Source organism: Xyrauchen texanus, chromosome 1, assembly GCF_025860055.1.
Source record: "Xyrauchen texanus isolate HMW12.3.18 chromosome 1, RBS_HiC_50CHRs, whole genome shotgun sequence".
In the NCBI taxonomy this organism is placed as follows: domain Eukaryota; kingdom Metazoa; phylum Chordata; class Actinopteri; order Cypriniformes; family Catostomidae; genus Xyrauchen; species Xyrauchen texanus.
Window position 1 is genome coordinate 23171396 of NC_068276.1, and position 26560 is coordinate 23197955.

Below are 26560 nucleotides of genomic sequence, written 5' to 3' on the forward strand. Positions count from 1 at the left end.
GGACGTGCTTTATGTTTTCAGTCGATAGATGGCTCTAGGGTTTGTTTTCTTTGATCAGTTTGTGTGTCGTGAGTTCATGGTTGCGTTACATGAAACCATCATGAGATTTTTGACATGACATGAAAGTAAATGAAAACCCGATAAAATAGCAAAATACTTTCTTTAAATGCAGTTTACAGAATGTCGATCTTCTATTTATTTGGATCCACCTTTCTTATGTAGGCCTATTATTATTATTACATTTTAGTAGTCTTCGTTCAGACAACTCTTCAATGTTTGACATTTACAGAAAAAATGCAACAGCCTTCCAATTCTGTAAAATGTTTAATAAACACATAGTTTTACAGTTCAGTATGCGGAACGGACTCTTGGACACGCCATTTGATGCACGTAAATGTGTAAAAGTAGGATGTGTTATTTTCCTCCTACTGTAAGCAGCACACGTTCGTTCAAATGGAGAGTTTTGATTGGTAGTGACTTGAGCAGAGTGGGCGGACTTCGTGACCCTTAAGATGACGTCAAACACCTTGCCGCATCTAATTGGCCAGTTAGACTGGCTATCAAACTCAGAGGCCAAAGCCCAATTGCTTGCTGTCTGAAGCGGCAGCGAGCAGAGTGGGACAAGAGGATTTCGTCACTGGGCTGCGGAAACTACCATACGAAAGCCAGCGATCTCTCTGGGCAGGAGAAGAGTCTTAAAAGCAGCAGTGATCGGGCAAACGCTTTATTTAAAGTCCCAGCTCAGTTAAATAAATAGAAGGAAAAAAAAAAACCATCTACTCCCTTGTAAAGAAGAAGGCCTTCGGAGATGGGCGACAAGGCGGGGACCAGGTAAGGCAATTATCAGCGCAGGTTGATCCGCAAGCTATTGAGTTCAGGCTTATTTTATAGTTTTCTCAGCATCCACCCCGTAACGAGTAATCACAACAGACATCTGAGGTTGAAGGGACGTTGTGGGAAACGCAAAAGCATAAACAGATCTGTACAATATATGTATCGGCATTTGACGCAAACGCTCTTCAAACAGGATCATTGCACATCTTAAGCACTTCTCAGAAGGTGGGGTGCCCCATTCTGTTGCTGTACACCCGATAAAAGCAAAGCTCTGAGTGGGCGCAGTAGTGCCCCATTTAGCAGCTTTAAAAGCGCGTGTTGTCTGCTGTGATCTGATGTTATCTGCCTGTTTTTGGAGGACTGAAGTTGTGACCCTTCAGTACAGTCGCACTGTTGTTTTTGTGTCGCGCGCTGCGACTGCTTGCATTCAGTCGCCACAAGAGCACGTACGCACGCTGTAACGACAGGTTATTATAGTCCTGAATGCTTTTACACGAGCCGACAGCTTTTTATTTTCCGCCTCATTAACTAAAACAGAAAAGTCGTCAACTAACTATCGCACCCAATACGAGAAATTCCTGCTCATCACTGAAAGCTCACTTCCTCAACTTTCACAAAAGGCCTCTACGTTTCCTGTTGCAGCAAGGACTAGGTTGATGCACATACAATGTCATTTTAACACCCTTCTGTATGTGTGTGTGCAGAACAGGCCCCATAGGCGCAGTGTAGACAGATAGTTTCGTCGAGTCGTGGGCGACGATTTACGTGCGTGGAGTTTGATTAGTAACCCAGCAATCCTCTCAGTTGTGCCTTCATTTCTGCTTAGGCTACATGTCACGGCTCACACCATCATGAGAGAAACCCCACAGTCTGACTGCCTCCTGTCTATGTGTTAGCTGTATTTCAGAGCTTTACCATTCGGTTGCACATTTACCTCCGTTTGACGTATGACACACAATTGCCTTCTCTATTTCTAATCATGTAAAGTTCAAATATGTTGCCTGAACCTCTGTATCCATCTTCTCAATGCTTCGTCTGGCCGCTTAAACGCGTAGTTGTGCTGTGAAAGGGCCTCAAATGCGAGCAGTGATTGTTGCCTCGTTATTCTATCGTAATAAGATTAAATGGCGTAGCTTTTGTGTATGGGGAGCAGTTGTTCATCTACTCATTACACAGTAACCTATGCACAACAAACTTACCGAGTGCATATTGATTGACTCATTCATGGCACTGCAAAGCTGTAAAAGAGGCGTTTTTGTGTAGGTGTCATCAGCTCTAAGCTTGGGGAAATAAAAGCTCACTGTCTCTCCCTTCTTTCTGCACTTATCATTCTTGCTTTGTCTTATGAACGCATTTCTGCCATGGAAGACCTCATAGACCTCCATAGTAGACTATACTCCTACCGGTTTCTCTTTCTGCTTTGCTGATTTATCTCTTATTGCTCACTCAAGTTGTTGTGGAGGTTGTCTAGTGTGGGTGTTGAGGCTCACTGAAGAAAATTCACTGATTAAAGGGGTAGATCACCCAACAATGAGTATTGTGTTACAGTGCTGTCAGTCAATAAAAATATTGAATTGTGATTTTTCATAGTTAAATGCGGATTTTGAAAGTGCTGAAATTGTACTTTCTATATACTTCTTTTCTTGTCAAAATGCATTTAGTTCCTTCTTAGAAAAGAAAACAATATGTAACAATGTTTTGTTAACATTTCCAAACAAAGCATTCCACAGAATAAAGATAGAAATGCATGAAAATCACCCCAATTCAAGTAACAATAAGCATTTACTATAGAGTAAGTTGGAGGTCGACTAATTGAAATAACTTGTCCCCATAGTTTGCGTTTTCATTGCACTGGGCTTTAAATCTCTTAAACGCTTATCCTCTACAATATTAATAGTGGCTATCCACTTTGCTACAGCAATCGTGAAGCAGCATTTACATGATTTACTGCCTTGAACTCCACATGAAAAGTGCTGCAGAGAAAGTATTGTTTTGCTTTGAGCGCTGGCACTGCATACATTAATTATACTTCATCTGAATTGTCTGGAACGTGATGCCGGGGAGATGCTGATGCTTCACTCCAGCAAGCTGTGGGAATGCGGCTGATGCCCGAAGTCCCAGCTGGGTTTATTTTGCACAAAAAATACAGTTAAGAGGTCCTTTCTCCATCACTTGATCATTGACATGGAGTCGCTGTTGTGTGTGTGTGTGTGTGTGTGTGTGTCAGTCAGTGTAATGACCCCGGAAGCCCAGACACATCGCAAAGTTTCAGCCCTATTCTAATCAGTATTCAGAACTCACACAGTGCTGAATAAAATGTCAGACACTAATGTGAAAATTGGTAAATGTGTTAATTGCAATTAAGAGAAATTTACTTGTTAAAAATTTTAAATTAATTGCAGGCTTAAATGCGTTAATTTCGATAGCTCTAATATTTCCTCACATATTGGCAGTGAGTAGTGACAGTGATCGCACAGCCAATCAATAAGCTTCTGCATGAAAAAGGACAATAATTTATCAATAAAAAGTGCTCAGTACAACTGACAGTAGAATTTCATTTTTGAGTGAACTATTGCTTTAAATGTACCAGTATCATCATCCTTTACTCCAGGATTTCCGAATATGTTTTAGCCAGCTGAATCCATGTGACAACGTCCCCTGAGAATTTAAGAAATGATCTTTTTGCATGTTAGCTTGTGAAATATATCTCTTGTTATTTTTTAATTCTTATAACATTTATTTGACATTTTCAACCTATATATATATATATATATATATTTAATAATACATTTTTATTTTATTTAATCTGCAATGGCATTTCTGTTACAATCTTAAAATGACCCCTGCAGTCCCAACACAAAGCCCTAGGGTGGGACAACCCTCCTCTACTTTATTATTCTTTACTGTCCATTCTTCTGTTTCTTTCATTATTCTTTAAACAAACTCATGCTTGCTTCATATATTTCTGCTTTATTCATACAGTATGTATTGACATGCTGAAACTACCAGTATGCTTGTTTCTAACACATTTATGTGTTTTATAATTTTGCAGTGCCAACCAACCTGGCAGTGTAATCAGTTAGTCATATCTAATCTGACCGTTTAGGCAATGGAGCATTTGCATAACTTTTTCAGTTTAAGTGTTTGGGAAAGATGGCTGTATTGCATATAAAATAATAGGAATACAAAAAGTGGAGGCAAGTTTAGAAAGAAAGAGAGAAAGCAGTCTGCTAAGGCAACTGCACTGAAATTCAAAATGTTCTGTCTGGTGACCACTAAAGCATGACAAAGGGGACTGAAGGAGGGAGTGAGAATGAAACAGAGGAATAGGAACAATGAGCGATGAAGACCGGAATGTGGAGATGGATGAGTGGGGTCAAGAGAGGGTGAAAAAGCAGGAAGACAGTTTTTGTCTGATTTGCAATTTTTGCTAATCTGAATTATATAAACTTGTGTGTGGAACTGTTCTTCATGCATTTCGTGTGACTCCTCAGGCCACTTTGGGTTTTGCAGTCTCAGATCACTTAGGGTGTGTTCACACTTGTTCACACAGTTTGGTACAGGCGTCACAACTGCCATCAGCTGTACTTGCAGCATATCTTCATTTGTGTGTGCAATGGAGGAATTCCTGACACTGTTTTGACTCCTTTACACATTTTATTAGCTCTTCATTTGTTCTCAGCTGGTAAAAATACCACCATATATACATAATGGGCGCATTTAGCCCAGCAGCCAGCATTGTTTTGGATGTGTTGCAAAATATATGTCATAAAAGCTGTCCAATCAGGTTGTGAACTTATCTTTATGCTGTTTGTTTTGTATCTTTAGGTTCAGTGTTAAAAATGCCATTGTGAACGCTAAGCGAACCAGGGCTAAATGTATAATTTTCTTTTTTGTTCCGGACCAAGAGAACCAAGAGAACCGAACTACAAGTGTGAACACACCCTTACACACTGCACAGTTTTGGGAGTGAAAACCGCATTTACATGTAACTGCGAGAATTAATCCCCAAATTATGATTATATGTGTGTACAGAATATAGGAGTCGCTCCTGAAATTGTGATGGTTGACATAGTGAAACACATATAAAATAGGATAGATCAATGCACAGATCAATTGGCCACTGATCTAGATAATGTTTTGCTTTGCAGCACACATAAAATCACACGTAGTGTGCTACTCTAATGAATTAGCACTTGCTCTGCCCTCGACGCATGACAGTGTGGCCACTGGAGAGTGAGTTGTTGGGAATTCTAAGCATTCGCAATTGTACACTTTCAGACATGCTATAAATCAGATTAATTTGCCGGTCTGTTTTTAAGCTTTGCTTGAATAACATGTGAATAAATGTTATAGGGTTAGTTCACCCAAAAATGAAAAATATCCCTCAAGATTTACTCACCCTCAAGCCATCCTAGATGTATATGACTTTCTTCTTTCAGCCAAACACAATCAGAGTTCTATAAAAAAATATCCTGGCGCTTCCAAGCTTTATAATCGGAATGAATGGTACCTTAGATTTTGAAGCCAACAAAAGCAGATCCATCCAGCAAAAGCTAACCCTTTAAGGTGCCTATTTTCAAGATTGATTACAGTAGTAATTTTGACTCCCTGTACAGTTAGACACTGATAGGACAAAGATGCTGCAAACGGATGTAAAAACAAATTTAACAACAAATAAACATGTTAACACAAATCAGAGTATACTTGATTTAACGTGAGTTGAAACAAAGTGTGGCAGTGTTGTAATCAAGTCACTAGATCTCGAGTCTGAATCGTTTCTCCCTGCCCAAGTCCTTGGCTACGTATGTTGTGAAATAAGCAAAATAAATAAATAAATACAAATAATAATACATTTCCATTTTACTGAACATTTCTTCACATCTGAGGTAAAATCAGTGTAACCAAAACTGACAACATGGGACTGTGGCATATTGATGTAACTAACTTTAAAGGTGTCTGGCTAGCCAGCGAACAATGACTACGTTGACATGGACACCGGAAAGCAGCTTATTGCGAGAAAACAGTGTTACGGTTTCCATGCACTGTATAATTGGCACATTCTTTACTCCTGTATACTGTACATGTGGCTCGATCAGTAAGCAGCTTTCTCCACATCAACACAATTTTCCCACAATGTTTGCATAAATAACAAACATGGGATTTGAGGACTTGTTGTTGAGCTCCATCCTATAACATTTGTTATCCCGGTCTGTTCCACGCATGTGCACTCTTCAAACACGTGATACATGACAACATTACATGACAACATGAAACCTAGATGTGTTAAACCACTTTCTTTTACATTTACATTTATGCATTTGGCAGACACTTTTATCCAAAGCGACTTACAGTGCACTTATTACAGGGACAATCCCCCTGGAGCAACCTGGATTAAGTGTCTTGCTCAAGGACATTTACATGCACTTTAAGCAGAAAGTGGTGTTCTGAAATATATTAACAAAAACGCTGATGGTGGTGACTGTGGGGATCGAACCAGCGACCTTCTGATTACCAGTTATGTGCTTTAGTCCACTACGCCACCACCACTCTCACCATTCTTTTAATCTTTTAATCCCAAATCGGCTTAAGGAAATCAGCGTTTTTGTTAATATATTTCAGAACACCACTTTCTGCTTAAAGTGCATGTAAATGTGGTCATTGTTGTATTGGCTGAATAAGCTTTAAAGTTGCTGTAAGTGATTTTAGTCATTTTGTAACTTCCCTGTGCTGAGCTTCTGTATTTGCCACGCCCCCCTCTTTACAAAACCCGCACTAACAGTTAATGGTTGTAACGAGACCTTTCCTCCAAGTCAGAATGGACTCAATGCTCCAGTCTTAGTCAGAGTCATTCATGTTCATGTTGTAATGTGACCTTTTATCCAAGTCAGAATGCACTCACGTCTTGAGACAGACTTGAGTCTGAGAACTGGACTCGGCTACACTGGTGTGTGGAGAGATAAAGATAGTTTGAGTGAGCATTGGGGCTCTCTGTTTCACGCCCTTCAACATGTGCTCTCTCTGTCTGTCAATCAAACATGTGCACTCACAATCTCTCATCAGTCACTCATCCAGACATCTTCTATACTGATATAACAACTTATGCATTTTTATGATGGCATGAGGGTAAATGATGAAAGAATAAAAATGTTTTGGTGAACTATCCCTTTAAATCCATATCTTCAGAAGCAATATGATAGGTGTGGGTGGAAAAACTGATCAATATGTAAGTAATGTTTTGCTATAAATCTCCACTTTCACCTCCACATTTTTCATGCGTAATCACCATTTACTGGTCGGGGCTGGTAAAAAAGTGTACATTTATAGTAAAAAAGTACTTCAATATTGATCTGTTTATCACCCACATTTATCATATTGCTTCTAAAGGTATGGATTAAACCACTGGAGTCTTATGGATTACTTTTATGTTTTTTTATGCTCTTTTTGAAGCTTCAAAGATCTGACTACCATTTACTTGCATTGTGAGAACCTACAGAGCAAAGATATATCTTAAATAATTTGTGTTTATCTGGGATGGCATGAGGGTGATTAAAGGATGCACATTTTCATTTTTGGGTGAACTATCCCTTTAAGTAATGAGCTTTTTCCTCACAAAAGCAGTTTATTAAGCACATTCAAGCATCTCTTCCATAGACATCCATTAAAAAAACCTCTGCCTCTTGTCTCCTCGCGAGTGTACCGCCCATAGAATAGAGCCTACAAGCTTTACTATACTTGTAGGCTCTCTTGGTAAAACGGCTCAAGCTCATCCAAGCGCTACTCTGTGAGAAGTTGATTAATAACAGTTTAACCTTCATTAACGTACTGCATCTTCATGCTGTTGGACTCGCTGCAGAACCACCATACTTGCCCAATAACCTGGTGCTGATCTCATCAGTGATTGGGGATTTGTTGAGGCTGATTTGTAGCTTAAATTCTATATTCCCTGTACTCCAGCTTGTTTTGAAAGGGTGACATTTCTGCATGCTCAAACTTGTGCTCCCCTCATGTTGTCCTCATTCTATGGTGTGGGATTAATGTGATTGATTGATGTGTTCCATTAAATCACTTGAACATCCGTGCGGTTACAGTGAGCATGTCTGTGTTGGGGCTGACCTTTAGTGACCGCTGATAATGGATGAATTGTTTTTGTGCATGTATTTACCTCTTGTCATGTTGTAATTATCCCCTCATCTCATACTTCCTCATCCCACTAGCACTCAGTTAATCTTGCTTTCTCTCCTTTTCACTATCTCTCTATCTCCATCAAATTACTCTCTCCTCTCAGTGATTGATAAAGCTCATGGTCCTCTAGTGTCATGATGCTGATGTTCCCCTATATCTGCAGGGAACATTTGATAGCATGGAGAATTGGAATATGTTATCTGTAGAATTAAAGGGATAGTTCACCAAAAAATGAAAATTCTCTCATTATTTACTCAGCCTCATGCTATCCCAGATGTGTATGACTTTCTTTCTTCTGCTGAACACAAACAAAGATTTTAAGAAGAATTTCTCAGCTCTTTAGGTTCATACAATGTAAGTGAATGGGTGCGAAAGTTTTGGGCAAAATAAAAGTACTCCAGGTAACTGGTGGTTAAGTTCATATTTTCAGAAGATATAAGTGTGGGTGAGAAACAGATATATATTAGGAAGTCCTTTTTTTATTATTATAAATTCTTCTCCCTGCTCAGTAAATTTCCACGTTACTTTCATTTTCACATTATACTTGTGTTTATGGCGATTCTTATTCTTCTTGCATAACTGGGCAGGGTGGAGAATTTATGACAAAAAATGGCTTAAATATTGATCTTTTTCTCACCCACACCTATCATATTGTGTCTGAACACAAGAATTTAACCACTGGAGTCTTCTGGATTACTTTTATGCTCCCTTTATGTGGATTTTGTCATCTCAAAATGTTGGCACCCATTCACTTGCATTGTGAGGACCTACAGTGCTGAAATATTCTTCTAAAAATCTTAATTTGTGTTCTGCAGAAGAAAGCCATACACATCTGGGATGGCATGAGGGTGAGTAAATCATGAGAATTAAAATTTTTGGGTGAACTATCCCTTTAAGTAATCGCATTGACCTAGATGGATTTAAAGGGTGTTAGAAATGCTGGCACAGAGTACACATCACAGTATTGGTGTAGTCTCTAACACACATATGCACCTCTAAATCATCAGCTGATGGCTCCATTATCAAATTTTTAGCTAAAAAAGCAACTTACTAGAGTCTCAGTCGCGCCCATTTTAGATACCTGTCTGCACTGATGGATTAAGGCTGTACATTTAATAAACACCCTGTTCCTCTAACATGGTCTAGTTTGTGGGCTGAGTTAACCTCTCTCAAGGGATGAATGAATGATGAACTGCTCCACCGCTTGACATTGTGAGATTGTGTGTGCTGAACAAGGGTGGGGGGGTATATGTTTCCATTGATCATGGTATAAATGGAAATGGAGGTATCCCTGGAATCTACACTCCTGGTGCTGAATATGTGTTCACTTGCAAAAACTGAAGCTTTCACTAGATACTTAAAACATTTTCTAAATATGCCACAATGCAAGGGTGCTATTTGGTTGGTTAAGGTGTTTTAAGTGTTTGTAGCACTTAGCAATGTATGTGGTTGTTTGGTAATTTATAGGTGGTTGTTCACTTGCTCAAGAGTTCACCCTCAAGTCTCTGTGGTATGTGTATTTGAAAAATAATATTGTCTGAGGTAATTAAAATGAAATATCTTTAAAAATTACATTTTAAAACACTTATCAAGTTTGTATGTATGTAATCTTTGTGTCCGTGTGGTTTCATACATTTCTGAAAAACATTTCTAGCATTTTATACCAAAAAATAAAAAGTAAAAGATTTAATGACCAACAGTATGACCATGAAGTGTATACAACATAATACATTTTTCAAAAATGTTTTTTCAAAAATAGTTTTCAAAAAATATATATCTAATAAAATATCTAATATTTTTAAAGATTCAAGCACAGTTGGGTCTAAAGTGGGTCTTCTGTTTTATGGTTTTCTTGTCACACGACAACAGAATGACTACCTGAATGTTGGTTACGCCACCTGATGTTGATTTTGTTGACAAAAGATTTTTAAATATTAATCTTTTTAAAAAGTAAACTGCTTTTATTTATTGTATTTTTTAAAAAAAATAAGATATTTCCATATTACTGTTGCCAACATTTCTTTTTAATGAGACTTACATTGTTTTTTTATGGTTGCACCACTTAGACATTTTTTACTTTTAAGCTTAGAAAAAAATCAAAAAGACTGCAACTCTTAATTAGAAAGTAACGTGTACTTGACCTCTATCATTTTTCCAAATTACTTCACAGAATGTTGGTTGTTGGGACAAGCTTAAATGGGTTCTAATTATGGTGGCATTGCACATTAGGTTTATGACAACAGTTCTGTGATGTGGTGTTTAAGTGGTTAGACTAGCATTATGTAAATTGCCTGCATATACACACAGCTGACAGGTGATTTTTGCCAAATATCCTTGCCGCTTCCCTTGGCTCTGTTGGAATACAAGAGTCAGATTGATTCCTCTCTATCACAAATTTGCTAACTCTGGCCACCGTTGTCTCTATATTTCAAATTGCTGTTTCTTCCTAGGGATGAGCATTCATCAATAATTTGGTATTCAAATATTTAAGCTCATAAAAAACTAATTTTCAAATATTCTATTTAAATGAAGGTAATTAATGAGAAAGAGACATTGTAAAATATTTTTTTTAGTCATAAAGTTATAGCGACTTACATTCGTTTCTTATTATAATTAAAACAAGCTTGTATCATGTTCTGTGTTTTTTGCATTTTTTATTTAAACAAGCAATGCGTGAAAACAAAAAATAATAGAACGAAAGCTTTAAGCTCACGCAAAGCGAAGAAAAATAAACCGCTAATAAAGTAGACTGACGCAGTTAACGTACTGGACGAGCATAAACACTCGGCATATAATATTTATTATGTTTATATTGTATCATGTCATGTTTTTGTAGAGAAAAACAAGCATATCCATGTGCTCAGTAAACTATTTTCATTTATACACACCAGTTTAAATGATTGAATGTCCCTTACTTCAGCTTGCATAGTGTTTCTCGGATGCCATGTTTGTTGTTTACAGAAGCATTGCAGAAATTACGTTGCTACGGGGACTGTGCTTTCGGAGAGTAACATATACGAGAGTAAAGTGTACACCGCTTATACAGTATATTTAAACAGGAACCCAGCTTTCTCACAGTAAGACACATTCTCACAATAACCCACTTTTCTGGTGTCCATCTGAACATACTGAGTGACAGGTCTGTTCGCTCAACACATGTGATCAACTTGTGTCCGAACTCAACAGTGTCACCCAGTGCATTCTGTTTAAACTGCCAGTTTTAATTTGTTTGTTCAGGATTTAACATGCATCTCACTGAATATATGGCCAGCAAAGCACAACTTACTATTCGAATAATTGTTGCAGAACGAAGATTTGAATATTTGACAACTCGTGCACATCCCTATTTCTTTATTTCTTCCATCAAAAGGCCTGCTGCAGCCTCTCAGGGCTTTGGTCTTTAATTCTTTTTGCATTTGGAACATTTGCATGTCCATTTACGTAGTCAAAGGTTTTTGCTGCACAAATGCAACTGAATAGGAGTGTCCAATTGTTTGTCGTTTGGGACCTTTTTTTTGTATATGTAAACTAACCATAAACCCCAACCTAAATAATACATTAATATTTTGGCATTCTTTGACGCTCAGTGCTGAAAAATAAAATCCCCATCAAATTTAATAACAAATTAATAACTTCTAAGTTTTAAAGCTTAGAAACTGGACTTTACAATGCATATAGGCATATGCATATCAGATGTCTTTTTTTTTTGTCATGCGGTTTACAAAGTGGACCAATCACAGTTGTTGTGGTCTGCATTATGCAACGTGTTGTTACATTTTTGGAGAGGTCCACATCAGGCTACGGTGTAGACCAGTGGTTCCCAAATGTTTTTAAACTGCGGCACCCCTTCATAGAGTTTTTCCCCCGCAGCAACCCAACCACTGAAAAAATAAATAAACAAATATGTTATTGAAACCACTCCATTATTTAAAAAGTGTAATATTTATATAAATATTAACAAATTAAATTAAAATAATGCAGCCGTCATGTGTTTCTCCTGAACATTGCTTCAAGTTTTTCAAGATCTAGTAATAAAATAGAGAACAGAATCAACAGTGCTTTAAGTTTTTTTTAGGAACAGCAGCAATTAATAATTTCAAAATGTGATCTAAAAACACAAAAATGTAATCCAATAAAAAATAGAACAAATTTACTATGCGATTATTAGATATACATTAATAAAGATGCAATGCAGTCAGATTTGGACTAAAAAGCTGACCTGTTATTGAAATGTATTGGTCTTTATTCTGAAGGTGTTCAGCCAAGGACGGTGACTTCTTTTCTCTTTTTTGTCAATATTGTTGTTTATTATAGGTTTATAACAGCTGCACAGGTCAGATATATTGATACAAGATTTTTGTCCTGTCTGCATCACATAATACATGAAGTCTTACATGATTATTTTTGTCTCATCTAATAACACTCCCATAATTCATTAAGGTCTGTGTTTACGTTCATATCGCATCAAAAAGCACATTTAAATGTCCATGTGCACAGCTGCATTCACCATGAGAAACGAATGCATATGCACATACACATGTGAGTGTTTAATAATCTTCCGGCTGTAGACAAACAACGTGCGGTTCCGGATTTGACTATACTTTAAACTGGTGGCTATTTAAATATTAAACTGAGCAGAAATTTCATGGCACCCCTAGCTGGCATAGACTACCCCATTAACTGCTGTTGCTAGGTGTAGCCCACACCATAGGTTTGACATTGAACTGTAAATTGGCCTTTGAAATATGCATTCCTGTTGAAGTCATTTACAACTTAAACTACAGCTCTCTTTTGGCGCCCCTATGTGGAAATTTCACCTGGACACTGGGGCTCACACTTGCCCATACATTCAACAGTACTACCAGCTTCGGCCACTGGGGGTAGTGATTCGAAATTTGGTAGGCACAGACCAATTTCAGCAGCAAAATTTTCAACTTTTTTAGAATTCAGACCGAGTGATCAGTCTGGCATAACTCAAAGCTCCAGGGTCCATTACAATTTTTTTTAATAAATTGTATTTTTAGGCAATGTATTTTCAAAAAAATACATTAATTATATTTTCCATGACAGCAATCAATTGATGAATAAAATGTTTCTGGAAAATAATGGTATAATGCAAACGCTAATGATTGGTTTATAATTTTCAACCCATTCTAACTGATTCTGCATTCTCTGTTTCAACAAAATCTCATCTATATTAGCTAGATAATGTTATCTTTGTGACATGTTTAAATAAGCACAATTTGTAATGATTGCATTATAATACAAACTTTTGTAAATCAAAAAGAATTATGAATCCATTTGAGTTGACTGAATGAATTGACTCCCTCCAAGTAAACCAAGAATTACTTCTGTGTTGTGTGTACTTTATGCTCATGAGGGTTACTTTCTGGTCCTTCATATGACAACATATAACCCTAACCAAATGTAGTTTTGTTGTAATAAGTGAATCATTTGAAAAAAAAGGAAAAAAATGCTGTTCAATTTTTGACATGCATGCAGTATTGTTTATTTGTCTCATACTGTATGTCTGTAAAATCCACTACAATAACAAATGGCCGGTAAGAAAACAGACTGGCTGGTAAAAATGTTTTCATCTACTAGCCACCTTGGCTTGTTGGCTAAAAAGATCATTTCAGACTCTGATTAGAGTTTAGGACTTGGAGAGCAATATTGTGTGAATATATATTTTGTGAGCCACTGATATATAATTCCATTAATATTAGTTTTAAAAATACTTTGCTCACAGACAAGCCATAGCTGGGTGACAACTGGAAAATATTTATATAAACACAAACAAGGGTGTAATATGTTTTTTTTGTACTGTATTTGTCTGTTTAGTCTGTTCGTTTGGCGTGTTACTTGTTCTTGTTAAGCGGTAGAAAAACACACATACACCGAGTCAGCAGGCAACAGGAACACACACAGTGTCATTTACGCAAGCTTCATGTTCAGGAAGGCAGCGAATGCATGACCCCTGCCTTTTTCGTCTTTGCACTCACATTGCTTGTGTGTTAATGTGCAAGCATCATTCTCATCATGTTTCTCATCATGTTTGAGTTCTTTGTTTTTTTTTATTTAATTTGGGACCATCGTTCTCAAGTTTGTTAACTCTATGCATTTGAATTCCATCACTTTACCCCTCCCACCGCTGTGTGTGTGTGGGGGCGGGTTTGGGTGGTTTACGAGGAAAAAAAAATTTAGGTTACAAACTGGTAATTACAAGGGTATTATTCTATAAATGTAGAAAAACATTTCTAGTGTCCCCATAATTCAAATCGCTTAAAAAAACCAAAGACCTCATTCTAATTTGACAAGGAATCAGTTTTCTTGGCTCTTAAAATAAACAGTCTGCAAAGGAGTGTTTTATATAACCTGCAGAAATGCTCATTGCATCATATCATAAACAAGTAGGGCTGAATGATTTGGACAAAAAATGTGATTGTTTTTATTTTAAACAATATTGCGATTGCAATTTGAACTGCAATATGATAAAAAAGAAACAACAACAAAACAAAAACGTGTGATTCCTTTTGGATCAAATTAAACCATGTTTTGCCCATGACTCTTGTTGACCAGAAAAACTGTTCTAGAAGAGGTTTTCACACTTGAGTCACTTGAGGAAAAACCCCATCACAATCACATTGCATCTGTCTGCTTTTTAATTTGTCATTTTTATACAATTTGTGAAAGGGTCAGTTCACATTTCATCATTATTGTTTTGAAACCCAGTCCACTTGAATATTATGTTATTGTACTATAATAATAATAATAATAATAATAATTAAATATATGGTTTTTTTTTTTAGTTGAATTAGTTGAGAAACAGGAAATGACAGGGGAGAAGAGTGGGAATGGGATTGGGGAAACAACCTCACCAGCTGGGACTTACCCATGATGCATCAGAACCACATGTCATGAGCGCCTCTATATAAATATATACGTGCTCATACGACGTTCCTTAGCCGACGGCTGGCATCTAGTGGGAGCGTAGCTCTGCGGAAATGATTTTTTGGCATGCTGGAGCAGACCCAGTGACTGTTCTGTATGCCAGCATCAGAGCCTTGAATTTGACCTGTGCATCAACCGGCAGAAATAATAGTATAAAAATAAAAATACAGCCTCATCACCACTGCCTTTACACACAGAGCGTGCCTCATCTCGAATGACCAGTATCTACCTGCTGGCATCTTCGCGGGTCCCAGAACGGAGTGTGGAGGGTCCGGTGCGAGTTTGATGCATAGCCGGACCGGAACCCGGACGGCTCGAGTGAAGCCGGCTCCACACGCGCCTCGGACCAATAAACTCTTACTGCTTATTTGAAATATGTTCTTTTTATCATAATCTTGATCAACCGTTTTGGAGATTTTGGTCTTTCCCCATTCAAATAGGTAGTAGCTGCATTCATGACACTTGTTTACATAGAAAAATGGCTGCCTAAACTTCCCTATATCATTTGTTTTTGTTTACATTCTTGAATAAATCTGATCAATGATGTCATGTTGAATTGAAGATCTTCATACATAGTGTCCTGTAGGTTCTATAGTTTGCCTTCTCTTTGAGATCACAACAAAACTTAAAGGAATAGTTCACCCAAAAATGGAAATTCTCCTTTAATTTACTCACCCTTATGCCTCATGTCTTATGTCTCAAACTCATGCAAATTACGTTCTTTCTTATGTGGAAAAATATACATACAATGCAAGTCAATGGGGTCCAAGACGTCCAAGCTCCAAAAAGGGCTGTCACAGTAAATTGTAACAAATATTTTTCATTACAACTGTGGCGGTTGTATTAAAAAGGTTAAAAAAAATTACTGTGTGTTTAGATCATAATCTCAACATAACAAATAGATGGTTTATTCTTTAAAACTAACTACCAATGTAATGAGGAGCCATCCATGTTCTTACCTTAAGGCATAACAAATGCAACTGTTAATCAATGAAAGGGCAAGTGATAAACATAAGGGCAAGTGCATTGTAGAATAAAAGTCTGGATCTTTTTATAATTATGAGTAAAGTCATGTGTAATATTGTAATAAAGTTGCTATTCTAATGATATTTGATATTAGGAAACAAACTGGCCTGGTTTCCGTTCAGATGTTCCTAATAAAAATGATTCCCAAATCATTACGAGTCTGATAAATGGAAAACAACATCTGTTATGGATTGGGAAACAAACATATTTACTATAGAAGCACAAACCCAATAAAGTGGTTTACTCATGAATATTATAACTAGCCCCAAATAAGGTGTTACATGTAAATCATTTTGATTTCCCGCAGCACCTTGAAGTACAAAAACTCAGAAATTCAGTTAAGAAGTTTCTAGATGCTCAGATGATCAAAAATAATTCATTTTCATTACAAACTTGAAATGCAACTTCATATCTTAAATATTACCTGCAATTTTGAAAAAATAAAAATATAAAAAAAAAACAAAAAAAACTGCATCATGTATGTGATCACTGTGTAGGTCAGCCTCTACCGAAGACTATTTTTGATCCAGAAAAACCCTGCAAACCTCAAGCGTCAACTACAAGAAACTGTAATCAAGCTTGTGCTTGAAATCATGATTGCACCTAGGAGACTAGAGTGAAAAAAAGAGTTTGGTGTGTTCTCACCTAGAACCGATTGTATTGCTTCAGAAGACATGAATTAAACCGCATAAGTCATATGGATTACCTTTATGCTGCCTTTGTGCTTTTTGGAGCTTGGAGGTGTTGGGCCCCATTGACTTGCATTGTATAGATATCGTATATTTGCACTGTATCTTTATCAAAATATCTTTGTGTTCCACAGAATAAAGTATTTTTATGCAGTTTGAGACAGCATAAGAGAATTGTCAGTTTTGATTGAACTATTCCTTTATTTAAATTTGAGAAGCACCTTCATTTTGTACTTCCGATTAGTTAAATCGCAAACATTTATTTTTGGTATTTTATATAGTTCATTTGTGTCACACAACCACAGAAATGATCTCAGTGAGTGTTAATTATAGCTCAATTTGGTGTAATGAAAAGTTCCCCTTAGTCTCTTTTGTCTTTCTTGCACTGAGATGCTGCTGGAGCCTCTGACACTCTCCACAAGTCTCTCTCGCTCACACACACACACACACACACACACACACACACACACACACACACACACACACACACACACACACACACACACACAGCAATGTGTCAGGTGTTTGTGTGTCTGACTACTTCCTTTTTGTCTAGATTTGGTGGGCCCAAATATGTTTTTGCAGGACTATGATCTGCATGTGTGTGCGTTTTTCTGTCTGCCTGCAGCCCATAGCTCAAACCCTTGCTGGTTTCTCACACCTAAACAATAAGCACAGGAAACACACAGGCAGAATGAAGGAAGTGTGACCACCACATGATTAGGCAAGGGCTCTGACTCCACTCCTCTTCTCCTTCCTCTAGATTAAAAAACAGTTTTTACCTACAAGCATATTTTACATTCATAATGCATAGTGTATTTTTTATTGTGTAGGTATTACTGTGTACTCTTCTTCAGCCTGCTAACTTACCGTACGGCTCCTGCTGCTATTCTCAACTGAGTCCATTTGTATATTTAGCAGTTTACTGTATCACTCTGTACTTGCTTTTGCACTGCAATGACTTATCTATGGTCATTGTTTAATATTGGGACCTACTCCTGACCCAGTTCTGTCTTTTTATGAATACCTCTCTGCATCTGCATTCCCTGTATTTACTTCTATGTTGGTGCTGTTTGCCTGTATGTTAAATTGTCCTACACTGTCTTGGTTTCTGTGACCCGAGCCTTGTCCCAAGCATTTCAATGCCCAGTGTACCCTGCGCAAATTATAAATAAAATAGCTTGACTTGAATCTCTCACTCTGGCCCTGTCTAGATCTTCCTTTTTTACTTCTTTTTTTAAACTTCATTTTTTCTGTTTTTTGTTTTGTCTTATTTTCTTTCCTGATCGTGTTTTTACAATTCCCTTCCTTCATGGTTCAGATTCTTCTGCTCTTTAAGATATTTTTTGCCTATCTGTTGAGTTCTCTTTCTGATGAATTGGTTTCTGATAACGATACCCATGTAGTGTAAGTGTGGAATTCAAAGAGAGGGCGGGGTTTCCTTCGGCTAGAGGAAACGGGGGATGAGGATATATCTGATTTATTCTGCTAAAGCACAGCAACCTTTCTTCCTCAGAGCGATAGAGGGAGGAAAAGATGTGTTTATTTGTTGATTCCTAAAACTCACATAAAAAATAAGGCCCTCTATTTAGAGAGCTCCGGTATACATTTTTGTCACTATTTCATGAAACTCATTCACTTTCCTTACAACTAAAACAATCAATGGTCAGGTTCTTATTATTACATCTACTTTTCGGTTTGTACTAAAAGTCTTTTGCCCAGCATTACCTCATTGTTTAAGTTAGATTAGCAGAGCTATGCAAGTTAGTTGGGTACGAATGTAAACCACATATAAAAATGTGCTGAGTATGCAAATCTTGTCCACAGGTTTTGGCATGAGGTATGTGAGAGTGCCGTCTTACCATTTTGTGGCACTCTGTTGCTCGCTAATTGGTGAAGTGTCACCATTTTATAACGGGCCTGCCGCTAGCACTTGTTTCATCTCTCTCTCTCTCTCTCTCTCTCTCTCTCTCTCTCTCTCCCCTTCCGCTTTTCAGCCTTTAACTTCATGATGTGAGAGAATCAGAGAGAAACATTTCTAGTAATGATGTGAATATGTTGCCAGCTAGACCATTTCTCTTGTTTGTCTGCAATTTAACTCAGTGTGGCTCCCGTAAAGTTGCTGAAAAGAGAGCGATTTCTCTGATGCACCCTTATGAGTTTCCCCTTTTAAACAATGAGTGACTTTCTGAGCTCCTGAGCACAAAATTGATGGATTTGTTTTTAAGGGAAAAGGCTTGAGAAAATCCAACTGAGACAAGAGATTAGCTAAAAGAGATTTTCAAGATCCAAAAGATTTTTTATCCTTTCAGATGCCCCAACCCACCAAAAAACTGTTGGTCTGATCTGAAGTGTGTAGCTATGTTCGACATAGCATACTAAATGCCAAAGTATACTTCGGTTGTCCGTGTTGCTGATCGCTCCGCACACAGTATGCGTGACACAAATTTTGTCATCAGCACAGTCTGCACAGGCTGTCTGAGTGCAGATTTGTCCTTGTCTGTGCGCATAGTTGCATTTGTATTCACTTGCGGTCAAAAGTGCATTCTTTGAAAGTCAAAGCTATCTGATTCGGAATGCAGAAAAACAAGGCATACACGGGCCTTAACGTACTACTTGCAATATTCCTGCAGTGTTAAATTTGTATATTCTGTTCATATTATGTATAGAACACCTGGATGACCTGCTGCATTTGACAAAATGTGCAGTATACTTTACCAACAAAGCATACTGCGTGATGAGGTCATGTGTAGGGCTGGGGATTGCCACAGACTTCCCACATCGAAATTACAATGATATTTACTTACAAATTCCATATGTATTGTGATTTTTAATGTAATGCAATTCTGTACGTATTGCGATTTGATGTTTTGATATATTTAGTGGAGTTTTTTCAGAAAGAAATGTCTGTTGAAGAACAGTTGTGTATGACATGACATTTGTTTCACCCAGTAAACAGAATTTGCAGGTTAAAGGTAGGGATGTGCAAAACTGCCAATTTAAAACCACTATTTGACCAGTCGGTGCATTGTCTAAGCTGTTTGTTGGCTAGTCAGTGCTAGGAACCCATGTATAAGGCTGCATTATGTCCATGTTACTGTTATTGTGGGGGCGAGACATGTAGTACATGGTATCCAACAGTTTAATGAGCCTTTTTACTGCTAAACTATTTATTAAAGCAGTGATAGACAGAATCTGCAGGATGACTAACAGGAACATTAACCAAAGCAGAAGATTTGATGTCCAACAGTTAATAACAAGTGGCATTTGATGGCTGCAGCAGAGGTACATTAAAGGACTGAATGTAAATAATTAAAGAGACTGATCTTCTCAGAGAGAAAACCTGTTTGTGTTGAACTCTGCACAAATATAGCGTCCTATATTTATCTATCAATTATCGTATAAGCATTAAGCTAAACAAAAAAATATATACGTCGATTTTTCATAAGCTCGTCTGTTTTAAAATCATTAGTTTTAAGAATCGTGATTTTGCAAATAAATAAACCGGAAATAGTATTCACTGCATTTTGCCATTTTTTTTTTTTTTTCAACCTATTTCTAAGAAGATAACTGGCCTTCATTCACTGAATTAAACATGCAATTGGTAAGGTCACGAGACCGCAGAGTAGCATATTACAGCATATATTGCATAGTAAGCAGCATGCTAGTACCATACCAGCAAGCCAAAATGTATCCTGTGTTACTTACCATTCAGAGTTTTATACTTTCAGCGGTCAATTTTGAAAATAACTTTCCTAATCTAGTATCTGTAAAATGGGAGGACAGTTAAAAAATATTCAATGTTTTAAATTTGGGGGAGTAATAGGCCTATTGCAATTCAAAATGAAGTACAGCAATTATGCTCATTAATGTCATGTTATTGTTGTTAATTTTAAAATGTCAAGTAGCTTGCTTTTTATAGGCTTTCCTAAACACTGTAGTTTCACACATCATTGACAAGTGCCGTTTTCTCGCCCCCTCCTCTGAATTTCATTGGTTAATGGATACTAAACTACATATCCTGTTTACTTCGTTACATTCTGATTCCTAGTAGTGGTTTTCAGAGGAAACATTCAGCCAATTTCGCAACAATCTTTATCTTAAATATAACATGGAGCGATGGGGCTGTTTGGCACAAATTTGCTGTGTGGCTGTAGATGCAATATTTGCATTTTTCTTCATGAAGATTGAGGAGAAACATTGTATTATTGCATATTACTGCTTGTCAGTTTTCTAGTGCTGTAGGTTATTTACACCATAGTTTTGATGTTTGCTGCAGTGACATTTTGAAGTTTTTCTGGTTGATAAGAATGATGTTTCAGTTATTTAAACTCTTTTAATTGTTGATTGTATTTGTAACAGATGAGTCATGTCGACTTCTGGCCTAGATATAATTCAACTGACATGGAGAAATGGCAAAAATCACAAGTGATTTTTTTGCATGCCTCTTTTGTGTATTTGCAAATGAGTTGGATACTCCTATTCATGAAAACCCTGAGTTCTGTACAGTCTTAACTTACATTTTTTTTTCTATTGGCCAAAGTGTGTGTGTGTGTGTGTGCGCGCACACACACGTGCAAGTGTGTGTGTGGGCGTGTTTGGGTGGTTTACGGGGAAATGTTTTTAGGTTACAAACTGGTAATCACAGGGTTATTATGCTATAAATGTGGTTTATGAGGACATTTCTAGTGTCCCCATTCTACAAATCGATTAAAAAACACTAAACTGGGTGTTATTATTTATTTAAAAATGCATAATGTTTTTTATGATGGTTAGGGGATACAATTTATAGTTTGTACAGTATAAAATTCATTATGTCTATGGAGAGTACTCATAATGATAGCCGCACAAACGCGTGTGTGTGTGTGTGTGTGTGTCTGTGTGTGAGTTTGATCTTTGTGTGTGTGAGAGAGAGAGAGAGATCCGACCCGATCCGATACAAGTTCTATTTCAACTTGCATCTGGACTTTAAATGATTCAGATTTCTTTTTTGTTCAATTTAGTTGTAGATATCAGCTCACTTTTCATTCACACAGTTATTTTTTGGAACCCATTCAACTTAAATATTATTATCATTTGTACACAAATGATGATAATAATAATAATAATAATAATAGTAATATATCTCAATCGTGCACTTTTTGTCACTGATCCACCGGTCTCGCTTTCTTCCTCACTGCCGTCACAGCCCTGAGTTCTGATTACACACACCTGTGTATCATTATTGGCTAATCAAGGACTGCATATATACCCCGCTTTCACACTTTCATCAATAGTATCTCTGAGACTCCAGACCTTTCTCCTATGTCAAACATCTCTGTGTCTTCATTATTGCCTGCAAGTATCATATGGCTGTTGTGAGTTATCTGTTCATCGTGTCTATACACTTTCTGGATATTATTCACCTGCTGTTTGCCACTCTGCTCAACTGGATTTACTCACAATGTTTACGTCACTGTTTCAGTCATCTGTTCAATAAACCCTGCAACTGAGTTCATATCTTTGCCGCCATGAGTCTCTCTGTGACACCTTTAACTTTTAACTTTTAAACCCTCAAGCTTTTATTTTGACATTCTGAACTCTCCAAGAAATTCCTATATGTGTCTGTTTGTAGGCAAGTTCACAGTAGATTAATTGGCTTCATGTTCAAATTCTGATAAAAATAGCACTTCCAGTGTAAGTGTAGCTGCGCGTGCATTTTATATATTTACTTCTTAAACGCAGCCTTTTGTGATTCACAGAGCTATTGCACGTCTTCAAGTGGTTTTGAATAAAATGCATGAGTCATATGATCTACTTTAATTGTGTTTTATGGTTCTTGTATGTCATTTTTTGAGCTTGACAGTAACGAACATAACTAACACACAGTATCGGATTTGGATCGGGTTCGTCAGACCGATACCCGTTCCGTTTAAAAACATCAGTATCGGATCGGTGCATCCCTAGTAGCTATAGTTTAGGTACAGATTTGTCCACAGAAGTGAGCTAAATCTGACAAAACCTCCCTTTGGGGACATTTTGGAATGTCTTCATAAATCAATAATTTTTTTAAATAAGTTCTACAAAATTTTTTTTTATATATATATATATATATATATATATATATATATATATATTTTTTTTTTTTTTGTTTGTTTTTTGTTTTTGGGGTCATGGTTAGTCTACAGTAATTATAATTAGGTTTATATAAAAGAATAGAAATTATATTCAAGTAAACTTGTGTGAGAGCAGTCTACTCCTACATTTAGAGGCAATATATTATAAGCCACTTAACTGATGCATTTACAATGTAATGGCAGCCTCTGACCAATCATTTATTTATTGCTCGTTCTCTTTTACTGGCCTTGTACTTGCACCAATCCAGATTGTTACTCAATCAATAGTTCCATATGTGAATGCTTAAGCTTTTTTCTTTCTCTCTGTACATATCTTTATTCTATTCCTGTGACTTTCACCTCCAGATGTTCCTGATAGGGAAACTTCACAGACGTTGGCTTTTTGGCTTGGTGTCAATCTCAAAGCACTACCACACATGCAGTCTGTGACGCACAAGCCGTTTCTGATCCTGAAAGCTGAAGTAGATCCTCCTCAGTCAGCAATTACCAGCGTACTGTGCTGTCAGCTTCTTTTGCACCCTGATTTCTCATTTTAGCATGTGTGTGTGTGTGTGTGTGTGTGTGTGTGTGTTTGTATGGCCTGATGGAGCTTCCTTAATAACATGCAGTAGCACCCCAAGAGACAGAATTGTCAGAAACTACATTAAAAACACCCCCAAATGGATTTAACACAGACATTAAAGTGGAATATTAAGGCACATAAATAGACAAAAAACTGGAACTGAGAACACAATCGTGCAATTTTGCACTTCCTACTTTTGTCTCAATGTTGTGAATGTTGTCCAGAATGTACATTTTCAGTTGTTATGCCTCAAAAATATGCTGAGCGCATAGCCATACATAGTTTTATACAGTTATAGTCTGTGGCTGGGCTAGTAGAGATCGGAGTAGCTAACAATGTTGTTTTTGAGACTCTGGCATTCCTGCCGATTTAGCTTGTTTGGTCGTGACCCATTTTAAAATGCCAGTCTGAATCGACTGACCTAACATATTTGATAGGAGTTTATCATGTATGTTTGTATTAGTGATTAACCGTGAGTGCGTCTGAAGTTGGCAGCTGCTCATTGGACAATGCATAATTCTTGACAGTGACGCACATTGTAATATGCTGAAACAATAGGCTGAATTCAGTGGGTGATTTGGTTTTAAGTCTTGGGTTTAGCCTCTGGCTGTGCAGAAAATTGACAGCCAATAATGTGGAGAACACACACATGATCCCTTAACAAACCCAGTACTGAATTCTTATCATCAACCTATTGTAATAATCTAGAGCTGCTTTCGGAATGGTATACTAGCTTTCTGCTTAATGAATACAGGGCAGTGTATACTGTGTATACCTGCTTTTTCTTTATGTGCAACTGTAGGCATTATACAATGCTAAACATTTCAAATATGCTACATTGTTGACACATGATCTCAAGTTGCATAGTTGATTCAGCAAATGGAGTCCATAATAATTCATGTAAAACCTTATGTTGCTTTTTCAATTCCAATTTTATGTAGTGTCTTAACTTTTGGTAGTCTGATCTAAAAATGCATCAGGAGAGGTCAACACTAATATAGATTCTGGTTCATTCGCATAGCTCATTCACTACATATTTTGTCAAATGTAGATCTTCTGGTTAAATTATGCATACAGGAAATTCACATACTGTGCAAAGTATGCATACTAAGGACTTCACAAATCATCTGAGTATTGTGTAAGTATTTATTTCAAATATATGTAGCTTTAAAAAAAAAAAAACGTTCCCCACTCCTGACCTATACACTCAATTAGACTTTGGATTCAGCATGCGGTATTGCTGGAGCGAAGGGTTAACAAATATAGTGTAAATGTGCTTGGTATCATTTTGTACCTGCTTGTATACTTAAAACAATGGTTTGGCATGTAATTTAGACTGATATTTGAAGAGTTGCGCTTGCTATTCATATTGATGCACTTTCAAACTCAAGGCCGTTCATGTTTTTAAAAGACCTTTTAAAAATAATGTCTGGGTATTTACAGTACTCTCTCCATCAGCCACCCTCTCATTATGTGTCTCGCCCTCTATCTCCCTTTATAAATATGTCTTTATTTATTTTACCATTTTCAAATTCAACTGAGACCCTGATTGATTTTCCCATATCTCTCTCTCTCTCTCTCTCTCTCTCTCAAACACACACACACACGCACGCACACACACACTCGCTTACAGTCCTTGGCACTAATGAAGGCGCCTGAGTGAGTTTGTCCTGTGCATGTGTGAGTGTGGGTGAGTCTTTGCTTCCACTTATGCTGTAACAGGCAAAATCTTTGTTTTACATTTAAATGTAATGAGGAAGCTAGCATGGATGAAGTCGTTTCTGTGTACTGACTGAAATGGCTTGTACATTTGAATGTGGTACAGTAGCTATTCACTGATAATGAGAGAGAGAGAGAGCGAGAGAGTGTGTTTGTAAACGATCACTAATATTTGCATTACTGCAGATCAGAGATACATGGCCTTGTATATATTTGTATGTTACGTTGCTGTTTATAAATGAGTACCAGTCACTATGAAACCACCTGCTAAATCATCCTCTAGGATTTCATAAAATAGTTTAAATGCAACCTAGTCTCAAAGAACCTAGTCTTACATGAACTTTACTATAATTACATTTTTGCAAACTGACTTTTAGGTGTCAAATTCTAGGTTTTGCCTAAGTTTCCTGGTGAAACTAAGACTAGAGGGATTACAACAACCATGTGTTTTATTCACTTTCACATAAATAACAACTTCAATGGCTGATTATGACTTTATAAACACTTTGTTTTTTCACTATTACTCACACACTGCTATGTTATCAAAACAATTTTACTAAAACGCATCATTTGAAAAACTATAAACTAAAAACACTTTACCGATTCCGTTACATCTACACACTTATTCCAATGTGATTAGCTTCAGCAGTAGCTCACCTCATATTCTACTTTGGATTCTGAAGTACGTGGTTTGAGACCGGTTAAACGCACAAGCTGACACATAGGACGAGAGCGACACGAAATTACATGGTTGCTTTTCACTGGGAAACTGCAGCCAAACATATATTAAGGCACATTTTGCCACGGATGCATAATGTTCACGATACCAGAGTGTTTAAAATATTTTTGATGTGATCAGTGATTTTTAACACCATTTATTTGCTTACGGAGATATATTCAGCCCGACAGTTGGTGTTTAATAAGTTGCAACCATGAGATGTAAAGATTCATATTTTTCTTTCAGATCTTTACCATGGTAACCATAATACCATAACCATGGCCAAAATTCCATAGTTAATAAAGTCAGTTGTTACCACTAAGTCTTCAGATGTAAATTTATATTATTAGATTACAAAGAGCTTTATTGCCAAGCATGCTCAAACAAACTAGGCATTTGAGTGACAGAAGCTTCCAGTACAAACAAAAAAAATCACAGTGAGAAACAGAATATAAAGTGGAATAAAGTGATATAATATTAAATAAAATATGTATAGAAATACACAAGATATAGGACAGAGTAATGTGTTTACTGGTTTGTTCAAAGTGGAATGTATTATGCAGAAGAAGAATGTATAGGTTGTTTGAGTAAATATGTGTTGAATTGACGCATAAGATTGATGACATATTTTATAGTTGAAATACGGCTCTAGAAGAGACCCTTGGGATCTCCTTCAAACAATACATACAATAATGTGCTGACATCGAAGAAAACTGCATGAGATTTACATGAGATTTGAACCGTTATGTGCTCATTGGAT

At 37.0% G+C, this 26560-nt stretch overlaps 1 protein-coding gene across 1 annotated transcript in view; it reads left to right on the top strand.

Moving 5' to 3' along the window:
• The first annotated feature begins 602 nt into the window (after positions 1-602).
• Positions 603-26560, top strand: part of arrb2b (arrestin, beta 2b) — a 63432-nt gene continuing 37474 nt past the window's right edge. The window contains exon 1 of the mRNA XM_052120432.1: positions 603-831. Within this exon, the coding sequence (XP_051976392.1) occupies positions 809-831 (23 nt within the window). The 5' untranslated portion in view covers positions 603-808. The remainder of the gene's footprint in view (positions 832-26560) is intronic.